General features: G+C 35.5%; 2 protein-coding genes and 1 pseudogene across 2 annotated transcripts; 1 reads left to right on the forward strand and 2 right to left on the reverse strand.

The window, feature by feature from the left end:
- Nucleotides 1–1030: 1030 nt before the first annotated feature.
- LOC122301538 lies at nucleotides 1031–5713 on the reverse strand (annotated as a pseudogene).
- An 880-nt stretch (nucleotides 5714–6593) lies between these two features.
- LOC122301540 (protein trichome birefringence-like 33) lies at nucleotides 6594–10515 on the forward strand. Its single transcript, XM_043112937.1, has 6 exons — nucleotides 6594–6895; nucleotides 7020–7236; nucleotides 8588–8759; nucleotides 8867–9066; nucleotides 9150–9308; nucleotides 10117–10515. Exons 1-6 carry the CDS (start codon nucleotides 6631–6633, stop codon nucleotides 10454–10456), a joined length of 1353 nt encoding a protein of 450 aa, XP_042968871.1. The 5' UTR covers nucleotides 6594–6630; the 3' UTR covers nucleotides 10457–10515.
- A 2338-nt stretch (nucleotides 10516–12853) lies between these two features.
- LOC122295553 (abscisic acid receptor PYL4-like) lies at nucleotides 12854–14048 on the reverse strand. The gene has a single exon (XM_043104627.1). The coding sequence runs from the start codon at nucleotides 13874–13876 to the stop codon at nucleotides 13250–13252; it is 627 nt and encodes a 208-aa protein (XP_042960561.1). The 5' UTR covers nucleotides 13877–14048; the 3' UTR covers nucleotides 12854–13249.
- Nucleotides 14049–14638: the final 590 nt, after the last annotated feature.

Below are 14638 nucleotides of genomic sequence, written 5' to 3' on the forward strand. Positions count from 1 at the left end.
CAATCCGAAAAACATCCCGCTTGAAATCCTTGAACATGATAGTCATATCAAAATTCTTCTGCCCAAGACCAACTCTCTTCTCTCAAGGTTAAAAATCTCGATTTCATTTAGAGTTATGACCATAAAAGGTGTCTCTATCAGCTCAACAAGGCAGCTTGAAGTAGGGACAATGAAAGCCGAGGCCTTATGGGGTACCCCATGAAAGCCAAGCTCTCTCAAGGGCTGGTCAAACTCAACATAAAATTGCACATCCTTGGTCTTCTTGTTTCCCACCATAAGCAACTCTTAGCTTATTCCTAGGCTATGAATTTTTGTTTAATTTTTTGGTATCAAAACTGGCTGGGTAGTATATATGCATAACAGGTTAAATGTTTGGTGGTTTTGTGAGAGCTAATTGGGCAGGTGTTTTGTTCTTGGATTTTTGGCATTTCCATAGTTGGCCACTTTTTTGGGCCAACCCTTTGTTTTTACAAACAATTGAAGCAGTGTGATATCTATAGGTTACAAACAATTCATGGATATGGTTGTATGCATGCATTCTTTCATATTCTAACTATAGTTACAGCCAATAAATAACTCAGCTTGATGCAACAACATAAATGGCAGGTTTGAATAACTATAGTTCTGTTTGTGTGGCTGAATGTATATGAAGTTTGCAAACTGGTATTGTACCCACTTGCCAAGTTAGTAAAATATAGTTTCACAATATAGTCAACATCCTTCCACACATTTTATAATTACTACTTATCAGTTTGAATAATATAAAATACATGCATAGTTGGGGAGTTGTCTTTCGAGATAATGTCTCCTTCTTCAAGGTGATTATATGTTACCATTTTGGTGCATGCATGTGGTCCAAGTCCCCACTAACCTACCATTTTTTGCAGGTTGATAGTAAACTGCCCATTAAGTGGAGGACCAAGAGAGCAGTGGGTGTGTTAGACCATCAACAACATTCCAGGTAAATTACTAGCCGTAAAGTAGTTGTCTCAATTGGCTTACTGTAGCTGCAGCTTTTTATATAGCATAAGCATCATGTTTTGTGTGACCAAAATTGGCATTCAAGTTGGGACATTGACATTCTTTGATATGGTCACATCAGAGAAGGACATATCAGTATATGAAGCTGATCCAATAAAAACCTACAATAGGGTAGTGATTGCACCAGCTTCAGATTAAAGCTGGACAATTTCCCATAGAACCCTGTTTCAAGCATATATTTGATGAGTAAGTTCCTTACTATCCAATCCATTTTGTATTAATGAAAGCTTGTTTACATCTGTGCAAATTTACAAACTGCATTTTGTGGTAGCTAATACTTGGAAAGTGTGACTGGTGTCAATTGATATTAATCATGATAGCTTTTTTGAAAGGAGACATATATGAAACTATGAATGTTGGTTTTTGGCAAATATGGGTGGGGGTAACATGCTGTGTTATAATGCTAACGAGGTAAATACGAGACATATTTCCTAAATTTTCCTGCACTTAAATGGAATTTTTGTGACCAGAGGCATGCCATCTAACTTTTACAATGTTGTTATACAAGCTTTAAAGATTGGGCAGATTTTTTGTTATATTGGTAAAACAAGTTGTAGATAACAATTGATGTGGTAGGAAAGTTAGTGCAAACTGGTATCACAGATGGTTAAAGTGGAAAAAGGTCAGTGTTTTCCTTTTCTTTAGGATGGATATCAGGTGAGGTTGTCTAGATCTAGGGGAATGAATATAGATTTTGATGAATTTATAAGATATAATAGGTTGATTTAATTGTATGATAAGGATGTGTGTTTTAGGCTATCACAGCCATATAGGTTCACCTGTATTATATATTTTTTTTTATTTTTTAAAATACTATTTGCGGCGACTAAAAGTCTCCGGAAAAGGGCAGTTTTTTCGCGGGGAATAGACTGATAAAACTGCAAAAAGTATTTAATGACAGCGCTCATTTAATCGCTGGGAAATCCTTTACCAGCGATTTTTGAATCGCTGGCGAAGGAATTTAAAAACCAAAAGGTCTTTGCTAACGATTTAAAAATCGCTGCCATTTCCTTTGCCGGTAATTTTTTAATCGCTGAGAAATTCTTTAGTTTTAGCGACGAATTTTTAGTTTCTGCTGCAGTATATTAGAAATGGCTGAATAATCGCCAGGAAAAGTGCCATCTGTTGCAGTGGCGGTATTCTCGTGCCAAATAATCTTCGTCTTCAATTGTCTGGGCAGCACGTCTCTGTTTAGCTGTTTTCTTCGTCATGATGGTAACTGCAGGCTTAGGGGTTTTCTTGGGTTTATCGGGTTTTGGTTCTCGCTGTTGTGCTTCTTTCTTTGCTAGCAGATTCTTCTTTCTTTGTTTCTCACGAGATTTATCTCTGAATCATCAAAGACAGGCCATAAGCACAGGCTTAAATGGGAAATTTCAGGAAACAAAATTCATCCCTCTACATGCACAAGGCAGGCGGAATGACAGGCTTACCGGTTTCATACAAAAATTATACGTGATAAAAACAAATACATTTCATATCACTAATAACTTGTTTGCCAATTCTAATATGGAATAACGGTTATATTTCGGGTTGAGTAGCCTACTGTCGAAAGATTTCTTTATCTTTATGTTTTCCTCTATTTTTTCCCTTTCAGTCCCAAGAGATGTTCCTAACTATGTCTTCAGTTGACATAGGTCCCCAACAAAGCCAATTCTTTTTGTGAAATCCCAAAACCAATGGATTAGGTTCTTTACAGAAGCAGTAGAAAGACAATTCAAATAATAACATAAGAGGTTTCATCTTTTATTACTACCACAACTGAGTTGCCTTTTGGGGACTTAAAATCATCTTAAAACTATTTTTACAACAAGGTACATTCATGATATGAAGAGGCCTTACTTATATTTGATCTCCTCCAAATTGATGTTTTCAGCTGGAGTGAAGCCCTCGGTTGAAAGTGAGTGGTGCTTTACTTCAGGCATTGAAGGGAGCTGCAATAGGCCATAGCCCATGGCTAATTTCCCAATTTCAAGCTATTTCCACCTGGATAAATAAATGATAATGATTTAATAAATAGTTAAAGACAAACAACATTGTAGAAAAGGGGATGAAGGCCTGTTAGTCACCTGAAAATATAAGAGCAGTGATGCTCCTTATATGCGCGAATATATGAAACAAATGCTTTGACTCCTTTATCCATGACATCACGGTCCTTTTTGGCTGCGGACTGGATCTGAAACAAGGTTTGAATTCAGGTTGGATCAATTATCCACCAAATCAAAATTAGAAAAAAATGGAGTTAAAATCTAATCTCATAGAGATAAGATACGAATGTTCTCTTTTGTTAATGTCATTGTCAGTTTTGGGAAATGTAGTCGAATTCCATATAATCACTGTGAAGCTTGATGGACTTAACAAGAGTTAGATATTCAACAAGCTTAGGATTCTAAACCTCCGCCAGGACCTTCTCATTTTGCTGCAGATAGCACCACTCAATCCAAAGGAGTCTGTTTGCATTAAACAGGTGGAGACTAGAGAGAGAGTGGCACAAATTCATGCTTACCTGAGGAACAACATCAGGAGCCTTATCTGAACATTTCCTCTCTACAAGAGAAACCCTTTTTATATGTAGGAATTCTACATAAGCTTCCTCCTGTAAGAATGGAACTAAAAATATTCTCATCTTAAATTAAAACCAACAAATGAAAAATAAATGAGAATAGAGCTTAATTATCACATGGATACTGATCTAAGAATTTCAACTTTGGCAAAAGAAAAACAATGGCATTTCCTTGTCTACCCATCCGGGCAGTTCGGCCGACTGTGTGTATGAAAACATCTGGATTTTGAGGAGGATCATACTGTAAGAGCAACCAATAGATAAATCACCACTTAACACAGCTTTAAGAGCAAAATTTAAAAGAAAAAAAAAAATGTCTTTAAAGATAACATAACAGATAGGCTACACCAATCTAGGTAGTTATTAAGCTACCTGCAGGATACAATCAACATTTGGAATGTCAAGGCCACGTGCTGCGAGATCAGTATATAAAAGAATACCACTTGAAAGGACTTTAAATGAAGCTAATGCCTTTTCCCTTACAGTCTACAATCATGATAAATCAGGAAATCCACAATTAGTCCATAAAATGCTAATGATCCTAGATATTGACTCAGTGTGCTAATATTACCTGCTTCATCTGGCCATGCAACGGGATCAAAGAGAACCCCTTCAAAACAGAATGGCGTGGAAGCACGACTCCCCAGTAATCAACACAAGCACAAGTCATGTAATATCTGCATAAGGCAAGAAAATTAATTTTATGAACTAACTCATTGTACTTTAATGAGGTAATGCAAACCATAATATGCTGGCATAACTTACATTATAATTTTTTTTGACTTGTTCTTGATAAGAAGATCGACAAGCTGGGATGGTTTCTTATCTGCTTCACATTTCATGTACTGCAAGAAAAATTGAGACTTCAACTTAAAACTAAGTGATTGATGAAGGACAGATAAGGGCGAAACTCTTGAAGAGACACATTAGCCAATGTAATAAAATTTGCATGCATGGTTTTTGGTATGAGTATCAGATGTTCTTATACATTTGGTTGAAAATGTTTCTCAATCTTAATGAAAATTTTTATTTATAAAATTTATAAAATTATTTATATATTAAAATTTAATAGAATAACTCAATAATTGAGGGGGTGATAAACTAAATAATTATCCCAATTAAATTTCACTTACCTACTAAAAAAGGAAATTAAAATTTGAAAATATACCATCAGGTCCACTAAGAATACTCTTTGGGCTCATAGCCTATGAGAAGGAACACTTCCGTTGTAGTCCAAATATTGGCTTACTGTCCTGAGTCGTAGTAGACAGTGTACTGGTGGACTGCATTAAGAGGTAAGGCGATAGCGTCCAATGCTAACATAAATGACGGAGAGTGGTGGTTTTAATCGTCTTTAGATTACTTTCAAATTATTTTTCATTATTCATATACTGAATTCGAATCTAAATTAACTTTAAATTAGCTTAGAGATGAGACGTTGTTCAAATAATTGAAAAAAAAAATAGATAAAAGAGAAGATAAAATGGCTGGAAAAAGTTTTGGGCTGAGGTTGCCTGCTAAGTTCTTGCTTAGCTTCGGAAGAAAAAAAAAAGAAAAAAACACAATGTAGCATATGCGTAAACAATCAAAATGAAGCTTTTTGTATCATCATGATGAGCATGTTTCTGAATCATTTCTGTACCCATAGCAATACAGATGGCCATCACGTTTCAGTATTGCTAAATGATCTATCCTCCGACCTCATGTTTATCTTCTCTACCTTAATTTGATCAAATAAAAAAGGAGATCATAGAAAGAAAGAACCTAAAGTCGTGACATTTGCTGCTCATCTCATGTTTTCGAAGCAGGGCCCTTGATCACACTACTCGTTCCAAAAGCCGCCCATAGTTGCAAGCCGTATCGATCGAACACATTCGATATGCTGTCCCTTTTCCCCAACTTGTCCTGTAAGGAAGTCATATGATACAATTAGGAGGTGGTGGATGGCAACCCGGCCATTGCAGGATTTTAAGAAGGATTTGAGAAACTCTTATTTGGGTTTAGCATCTCTTAATTTTAAGCAAAAAACTGATCAAGACAATATATATATATATATAAACCGCTAATCTTTAGTTAGATAACGAATATTTCGTTAGCCCAAACAATTTATAATTAGTTGATCAATCTCTATTCAATGGCTTCTTTGAGTATGCTTTGCTAATTACAGCTAGCTAGCTGCTGGCTGTCTCCATCGTTTCCGGTGAAAGATTATATATTAGGGCTAAAGAGCAGGTGACTTGGCAACTACCTGAAACTGAAATGTTACCAAATACCCAATAACATTTCTCTACCTAAACCCTTTCTATATTTAAATCATGCTTGTTGGCTTTCTATCTAAACCTAATGATTGTAATTGTTGACGTTTTTATAATGGAAGGGCGATTAAAGTCTTGGCTTCAGGGCCAAGCGACATGATTATAATTAATTACCTCCAGGACCACACACTAGATCACTACCCTCCTACATCATGGCCTTCCTTCTACTTCTTTCTAGAAATAAAAAGGCTGATATATTTCCTTCCTTTTCATTTCTTTCCCATAAATTAAACACTTAGATGAGAGTTGACATCTCTGTCAGTCATATAACAACATACTGTGGGTCCTAAGGACTTTTTAGCCAACATAGAGAATTTCTAGCAAGCATCCCGATCTTGCAGGGAGGTCTCTATTCAAAAATGAAAATGCCCAGATTTATTTAAATACATAAGATATAAACAATATATATATATATATATATATTTAGGCTGGAAAATGTATAAACAATATATTATATAATAATTTTTAGAGTACAATGCTAGAATGACTATTAAATTTACCTATCAAACGTACACATCAGTATAAATTGAATTTTTTTAATTTCTTTTAAACATCCTTAATTTTTTTTTATGATAATCACTTTCTTAAAAAATAAAAAATATATAAATCAACGCATATGATAGACATATTTAGTACTATCATTTTTCATCTTTAAATTATATCAATAAATTGGCCTGCCAGTACGTCGTTGATTTCTCCAACTGCACAGTTCTTATGTTTTCCTCTTATATTTATTCAACACGCAGTACACCATCGTGTAAGACTTCCATTCGTAAACATAGGTACAAGCAAATGAAGCCAACTCTCTCAGCTTCCTCCCCTCTTCTACGGAAGGCTCGTCTCTCTCCCTACCTGTTCACCTTACTATCTTTCATTTTTTTGGTCGCCGTTCTCTACGGCGAGGACTTCATTTGCCTTTTCAGCCAACCAATCCAACTCGCGCCGCCTCCGACCAGGACCAACCTGCCCCCCCGAACCGGTGAGTTCACTCAACCCATTTAATCGGAGCGAAATTTCATAGATTCATATATGCCACATGTAATCTGAGAAAGTTGGGGCTCACGGATCAGTTTGGGTTAATTTTGGCGTGTTTTGGGGTTTAGAGAAGAAGTGGGAGAAATTGCCGTTCGCAATAGGAAAGAACGAGGAAGGATGTGACGTGTTCAGCGGGAGGTGGGTTCGGGACGAGTCGAATCGGCCTCATTACCAAGAATCGGACTGTCCGTACATACAGCCACAGTTGACCTGCCAGGAACACGGACGACCCGAGAAGGAATATCAGTTTTGGAGATGGCAACCCCACGATTGCTCTCTTCCCAGGTGAGTTTACGTTTAGATCCTTCTAGTAAGTACCAAACATGGAATTAAAATGCATATCCAGCAATAGCATTAATTAAGTTAAAAACTGTGATGCACTTAGATTGGAAATTAAACATAACCAACAGATCAGGGGCGAATCGCATTTGTGTAATGTGGTTTTCTTGTATATCCTCACCAAATTTTGTTCGTCTCCGACGCTCCATTAATTACTTCCATCGCGGTCGTCAAATTCCAATTCCTAACAGTTTTATTTGTGTGTGTAATTAATGGGAAGGTTATAATTTTCAATAGATATATTGTGATTAATTATAGACTTTTTAAAGAGGTATTTTATAAATGAATGGATATTATCTTTTTTTTATTGGATTCCGATTTTTCAACTCATTTGGGATGATTTTAAAATGAGAAATATTTTATATATATTAAATTATAAAAATATTAATTTATTATAAAGTAGATTTAATATATTATAAATTTATTTTTGTGAGATTAAAATCTCCTATAAATAGTGCCTAAGGTTTGATGAGTAAAGTCGGCAGACAGTTGCGATGCACGCCCGGTGGCCCGTGGAATTGATGTATCCCAAATCAACCGCTAGCACGTGCTGTCCCTATCTCCCACCTGTCCCTGCAAGTGACATTTCTTCCCACGTGTCCACTTGTGGAGGTGGGCACGGCCCACTGTGTCATGCCAGTGCTGGCCCATCTAACGAGTCCGAAACTTAAGGGTCCTCTAAATTGGTTCGAGAGTTGAGTTTAGACCATAGTATGGGCTGGTTGGTACGGCCCACCAGATGGTCCATCATTATGCTGTTCATTCTAACCGAACATTCTGTGGACAAGAAAACAAGAATTTTAACAGTGTGAAGTGCCAAGTTTTGTTGCAGACAGTATCGTCAATTGTCGGTTGCATTCAATGGAACTATTAGAAACATTTACATCTGTTCTATCCCCTTCAATTGTCTGATCTCAATTTTGTTTCTAATTAATCGCATGTCCACCCCCAACCCTTAAAAATCTTTCTTCCTTCGATTTTTTTTTTTTTTCCAAACTCAACCTGATTACTTAGAGTTCTTGAGTTCGAATATGATTTTACATTTCATCTATTCAATTAAATATTTCACATATTGGGTCCACAGGGAGATCGAACATTGTACCAATCTTGTTTATTTGTAATATTTGGTGTACTGATGCATGCAAACAAATAATAATAATAACATTAATGGTTTTCGAGAGAGTTAATGAAATCTGATCAAATAGACACATTTTGTGGTCAGTTTCTTTTGAATTCATATGTTTGTCTTGTAAATGCATCACACATAATGTTCTTGCCTCAAATTTATAATGCACAGTTTCAATGCCACATTGATGCTCGAGACACTCCGAGGAAAGAGGATGATGTTTGTTGGGGATTCCCTCAACCGGGGTCAATATGTTTCATTTGTTTGTCTTCTCCATTCAATTATAGCCGAGGATGCCAAATCCATGGAAACTTTTGATTCACTCACCGTTTTCACAGCCAAGGTGACATTCAATTACTACTTATTTTACAGTACTGCCCTCATTTTGCATGCTCTATCGTTATCTAACTTTTCTTTCTTTTCTTTTTCTTTTTGTTTCCCAACGTCTAGGAATACAATGCCACAATCGAGTTCTATTGGGCACCATTTCTTCTAGAATCAAACGCAGACAATGCTGTTGTTCATAGAATATCTGATAGGATTGTTAGGAAAGGTTCAATCAATAAGCATGGCCGACATTGGAAAGGTGTTGATATATTAGTATTCAATACCTATCTTTGGTGGATGACTGGCTTGAAGATGAAGATATTGTAAGTTCCTTTTCTTGAAAATAGAAAACCTTTTCACTTCCATGTTATCTCGTTCAAATTGCTTTAATGGCTTAAGTTTTCAGACTGGGATCTTTCAATGATGACGTGAAAGAAATTATTGAGTTGTCGACTGAGGATGCTTATCGAATGGCAATGAAAAGTATGTTGAGATGGGTGCAGAAGAACATGGACCCTAAGAAGACAAGGGTCTTCTTCACCAGCATGTCGCCTTCTCATGCAAAGTAAGAACTTCGATCTCAAGACTCAATTAGCGTATATACTTGCCATCTCAAATATTGGCTCTCTCCTTTTTGATATGCATTCTAATTAGTTGGTTCAGGAATATGTAGGTAATTAAGAATAAAGGACTTGAATTAAACGCATGATAAAGTATCACTCATATCAAAAGTTCAAATCCATGAGAAATTGTGTGTGTTTACTATGTATCATGAATTATTTTACTTTCTTTGATGTCTAGGTTTATTTAAATCACACGTGTGCGCCCACATATGTACACACATATACATAGTGTTAGAAACTAATTAGAAATAAATTCTATCAATCATTATTTTGGCGACAAACTGACCGCAACATTGATTTTAGGGTGGAGGGTAATTTAGACAGAAATATAGAGCTGGCAGTACTTGACAGAATTGAATATATTAATGTATATCCCATGCACGAATTTGCTATATATGGCGTCTGTGCATTTTAATAATTAGAATATGCCATGCAGCATGCTTTTGTATATACCTCATGTTAATGAAACTTATAAGCCTTGCCGGGGAGAGAGTAGAGATGATCTCCCGGCCACCAGCTTGACGTTAAATATTAATATCCCATTAATCTGGGCAGTAATTACCAACGTCGCAAGTCATGATGATTATATATACATGTACATATATTTGCAAGGTGCAATGTGAAATTAAGATACCACCAGCACGTACAGCTACACATATACACATGATGTGTGTGTGCGTGTGTAATATCACCATACACGCACACTAATAATTAATACTTCGTTTTAAAATTTGGGATGCGCGCGTGCAGGAGTATAGACTGGCGAGGTGAACCAGGCCACAACTGTTACAATGAGACAACACTGATTGAAGATCAAAATTATTGGAGTTCAGATTGCCAAAAAAGCATAATGCATGTGATTGGAGAAGTATTTGATAAATCGAAGTTTCCCGTTACATTTCTCAATATCACCCAACTCTCAGGTTATCGGAAAGACGCCCACACTTCAATCTACAAGAAGCAATGGAACCCATTGACTCCAGAACAGTTAGCAAACCCTGTTAGTTATGCAGATTGTGCGCATTGGTGTTTGCCTGGCCTTCAAGACACTTGGAATGAACTTCTTTTTGTCAAGCTATTCTATCCTTAACCATTGATGCATGCATATATATATATAGATCATGCGATCGAATTTTATCTTGATCAAAATCCTCTCTCTTTCTTTAAATTTCTTTCTTTTTTTCGGATGACATAGCTAGATCGAGTTCAGCTTGCACGCAAGTGGCATTAATTTAACTTATAAGTTCTGTTATATACAATTATTTTTGTGTATTTTTTACATACTTAATTAATGTGATTGGTCAAAATAGTTATTTTATATTAAAAAAATTAACGTAATTAATCACATTAATTGAATAATTAATGCAGCTAATCAAGCGCGAGTACTTTGGCCTGAAACCCGAAAAATGTCGCTAGCTAGTTTGTTTCCCCATGTTCAACATAATTTACCTGCGCGCTTCATGTGAGTACGTACGTACGTACCTAGTATATCCAAATTAATAGTCACGAAGTATGGAAAATGCTGGGATCCGCTGGAGCTTACTGCTCTTTTTTTTGTTTTTTTGTTTTTCTTAATGATTAAGAAAAAATTATTTAATATTATCATAAATTTTTTATATTTTTTTAAAATGTTTAAAAATATTAAAAAATAATTTGAAAATAAAAACAAAAAAACAAAAAATTTTTTATGTCTAACGGTGACTCCGTGCCTCTAGCACCGTCCACAAAGTATTGATGATGATGGCTAATTAAGTATAAAGTATATATTAGCTAGACAGGTTACTGTGGCTGCCTAGCTAGCTAGCTAATTAAAGTTAATTTTCATGTGCGGAAGATCAAGTAATATATATATATATATATATATGGAAAATGATAAACTTAATTTAATTAACAATTTGTATACAATTACGTAATAAAATAATATTATTGTAAATTTTATTATGAATTTTTTTTATTTGATGTGTTAAAATATAATAAAAAAATATTATTATATTTAAAGTTATTTAATTATTTATATATTTTTTTGATATTAGGGATTTTTGATATTAAAGTAATTTATAATTTGGAAATGGGTTGTGAGTCTATCACTATCCTCTATATATAAATATATATATATATATATATATATAAATTGTCCACGAGTCAAATGATTATGACCCGCGGTGGGGCAAAATTAACGAAATGCGTGGATTTTGATTTTAATGTCTCATGCAAACAAAAGGGACACATTATAAATTAAAGTAAGCGTCGTAATTCGTTGCCCACTTGCAAGTCCATATATATATATATATATATATATATCCTTCCAACTCATCATGCACAACGTACATGTAATACTGCATGCATATAGAAAAAAACAATATAAAGAAAGAGGCTAGGGCGATCGATCGGGATATATATTAATTTGGTGTTGCCTCGATCTGCTTCTACAAGTTGGGTTATATATATTACTTAATTAATTAAAGCCAAGTTGCAGTACTGGCGCAGATGTTGATTCCTTCAATTGATCAAAGACCATTGCTCTATATTTTAATGCAAGATTCAAATATGTACTCTCCGTGCATGCATGCAATATGGACTAATATATTATACGGGAAATTAATCCTAGCTAGGCCTTTGAAAAAGAAAATGCTAGCTTTGATCATCATGTATATATATATACAATTGAAATTAAATTTAATTATTTAAGTACCTCATGCACAATATAAGAATCAAATATATGATCATGAACTGAAAGGCCAGTGAAATCATGAGGATTAATTATCAGAAATTAGCATAAAGTACTCGTTCGCGGTAAGAAAAGTCACAATATTAACGAATCACGGCGTGTTTTACGCAGATGAGTTTGGTTTTTTCGCGCAGTAATATTTATTTGTGTTTCTAATTATCTTCGCACCCTCATCATGTATATATAGCAGTGTATCACCAGGATAACGATTATACTCATTTGGATAGTATCTCATTTTATTATTATAATTTTTTAAAAATATTTTTACATAAAATATAATAAATAATTTAATTTTTTAAAATTTTAAAATAATAATACTAATATTAAAAAATAATATTTTATTCTATTTTTAATTTTCGTACGAGTCGATCTCGTCTGTACGCCTAAGATTACACTGTCTCGGAGGAATATAATGGTAAAATATATTACCGATGGACAACGTCGATTTTCCTTCAGTCTCAAATTCCACAGTGAGATTGATAAACGCATCGCACGTACATTAATAATATTTGTTTAATTTATTGAAAAGGGCCACATCTGAATTAATCCATTACGCTCACAACCAAATTAAATTAGTTTTAGGCTTCAGACCGATTTACCAGTGACTAATTTATTCGACCTGCAAGAAATATCTTCTGAGAACTAGGGTTCCACTCGGTGCGAGAAGAACAAGAAAGTTAGAAAACATATATGAGAGCAAACTAACTGAAAATTCACACTGACTGACATATAGATCAGTACTGCATCTTCCAAACTACATACAGAAAACGTGTCCGCCGCTCAGAATTTCTTTTATTCTTTTTAAAAAAAACGCAAAAAATTCCCAAAAGAAACACACATATATTTGTATGACCATATATAAACCATACGTAAAACATAAAAATACACTACATGAAATATTGTACCTTAACGTATATAGGAGCTAGCTACCGATCTCCAGAAAGGATCGATGGTAAAGGGAAACAGTATAACATATACATACATACATATATATATGGCAGTACTTAATATGATATTACATATATCAGTGTATCAGCTCCAGCCATTGCCATATGATAAAGCCATCAGAAAACCTAACAGTACTACCAATTCCCCGTGTGGGTCTCAATGATCCATGATACACGATCCAATCGACCCATATATATATTTAATTTGCTAGTTTCTGGCTGTATTCTCAGCGATCTGAGCCAAAGATTGTAAATTGCAACGTACTATTGTATCCACAAACACGCACGTCTCTTCCTTTGTATTACCCGGCGGCACATCAACAACGTAGGACTCGACCACTATCGTACCGTTGACGGCGGACGAGGCGGCGTGAAGGGTGGTAACGGACCGGTAATTGTGGAGACGGTGGTCCCCACCGACGACGCTAAAGCTGAGGACGTGGCGCTCGTTGTCGAGGATCTCGAGGCGCTCTGTGCTGGAGGCGGCAGGCAGCCCCGACACCACTTGGACCTCTCGGAGAGTGCCCACGTCACCATCGCCGTCGATGACGTGGCAGCTCTTGAGGAAGTGCTTGTAGGCCTGCGGCTCGTCGAATCGTCGGACCATGGACCAGACGGTCGAGATGGGAGCGTCGATGGTCTGGACCACGGCGGAGCAGCACTGGTTGGACCCCAGGGTGTGGGTGTGGTGTAAGGCCACCAAGTCGGGTACTAGGTCGACTCGGTTGTGCAAAAGAGCGCTGATTTGGGAGTGTTTATGGCTATTGAGGGTAACGGTTGCGGTGTGAATATTGGTGGGATTGGTTCCGTGGAATTGTAGCGAGGAAGCTGGCATAATGTCTTCTCGCTTTAGTTCCTGGGATTGAAGGTGTTTTTTTCCCAAGGAAAGTTAGGAACTTGTGGGGGGCTGGTTCTAATATTGCTCGAATATGGCAGTATGTCCTTTTTTTTTTTTTAATGCCCGTTTGGTAGACTGAGTACGAGACAGCTGCGAGAATTCTGGGTTTTGGGTTATTTTTGTGCTGTCAGCTTTTTAGGATTAGTTACGCTGTCTGATCCGATCCTCCGAGTGAGATATGCTTTTTGATCCGGAAAATATCAGGCGGCTGCAATTTTCATTTCTGATCAATTTTTAAAGAATATGATACATATAATAATTATGTAACGTTTTGAAAAAAAAAAATTATAATAAAAAATTAACTTTTTTTATATAAATCTCGTATTAATTTATTTTTTTAAAGAAATTACACAACACTTACATAATTACTATTAATCAATTTTTAATTTTACCAAATTGATATATAATATGCATAAAAAGGAATTTGATATAAAGTAAATAGGTCATATATAAATAAAATAAAATAAAGAGACTGATCGAGAGGAAAAGGAGGAGCTTTGATCACGCCGAAATTACAAGTGGATCCGGGTCAACTTGTTTTTTCGCTTTAATTATCCATTTCTTTACTTCTAATCACAGCATAGATCACTTCTTAATTTAAGTATTTATTATTCTTCTTGTCACTATCTACCTATTATTATTATTATTATTATTATTTTCAAACATTTTTGTGTTAGTTAGGGCTAGATGAAGACTATT

This window comes from Carya illinoinensis, chromosome 2 (assembly GCF_018687715.1).
Source record: "Carya illinoinensis cultivar Pawnee chromosome 2, C.illinoinensisPawnee_v1, whole genome shotgun sequence".
NCBI classification, from domain to species: Eukaryota; Viridiplantae; Streptophyta; class Magnoliopsida; order Fagales; family Juglandaceae; genus Carya; species Carya illinoinensis.

Coding starts and splice junctions, on each gene's coding strand:
- LOC122301540 (XM_043112937.1), top strand. CDS start 6,631: ATGTTTTCCTCTTATATTTATTCAACACGCAGTACACCATCGTGTAAG. Junction 6,896..7,019: donor CAACCTGCCCCCCCGAACCG/GTGAGTTCACTC, acceptor TTTGGGGTTTAG/AGAAGAAGTGGGAGAAATTG. Junction 7,237..8,587: donor CACGATTGCTCTCTTCCCAG/GTGAGTTTACGT, acceptor TATAATGCACAG/TTTCAATGCCACATTGATGC.
- LOC122295553 (XM_043104627.1), bottom strand. CDS start 13,876: ATGCCAGCTTCCTCGCTACAATTCCACGGAACCAATCCCACCAATATT.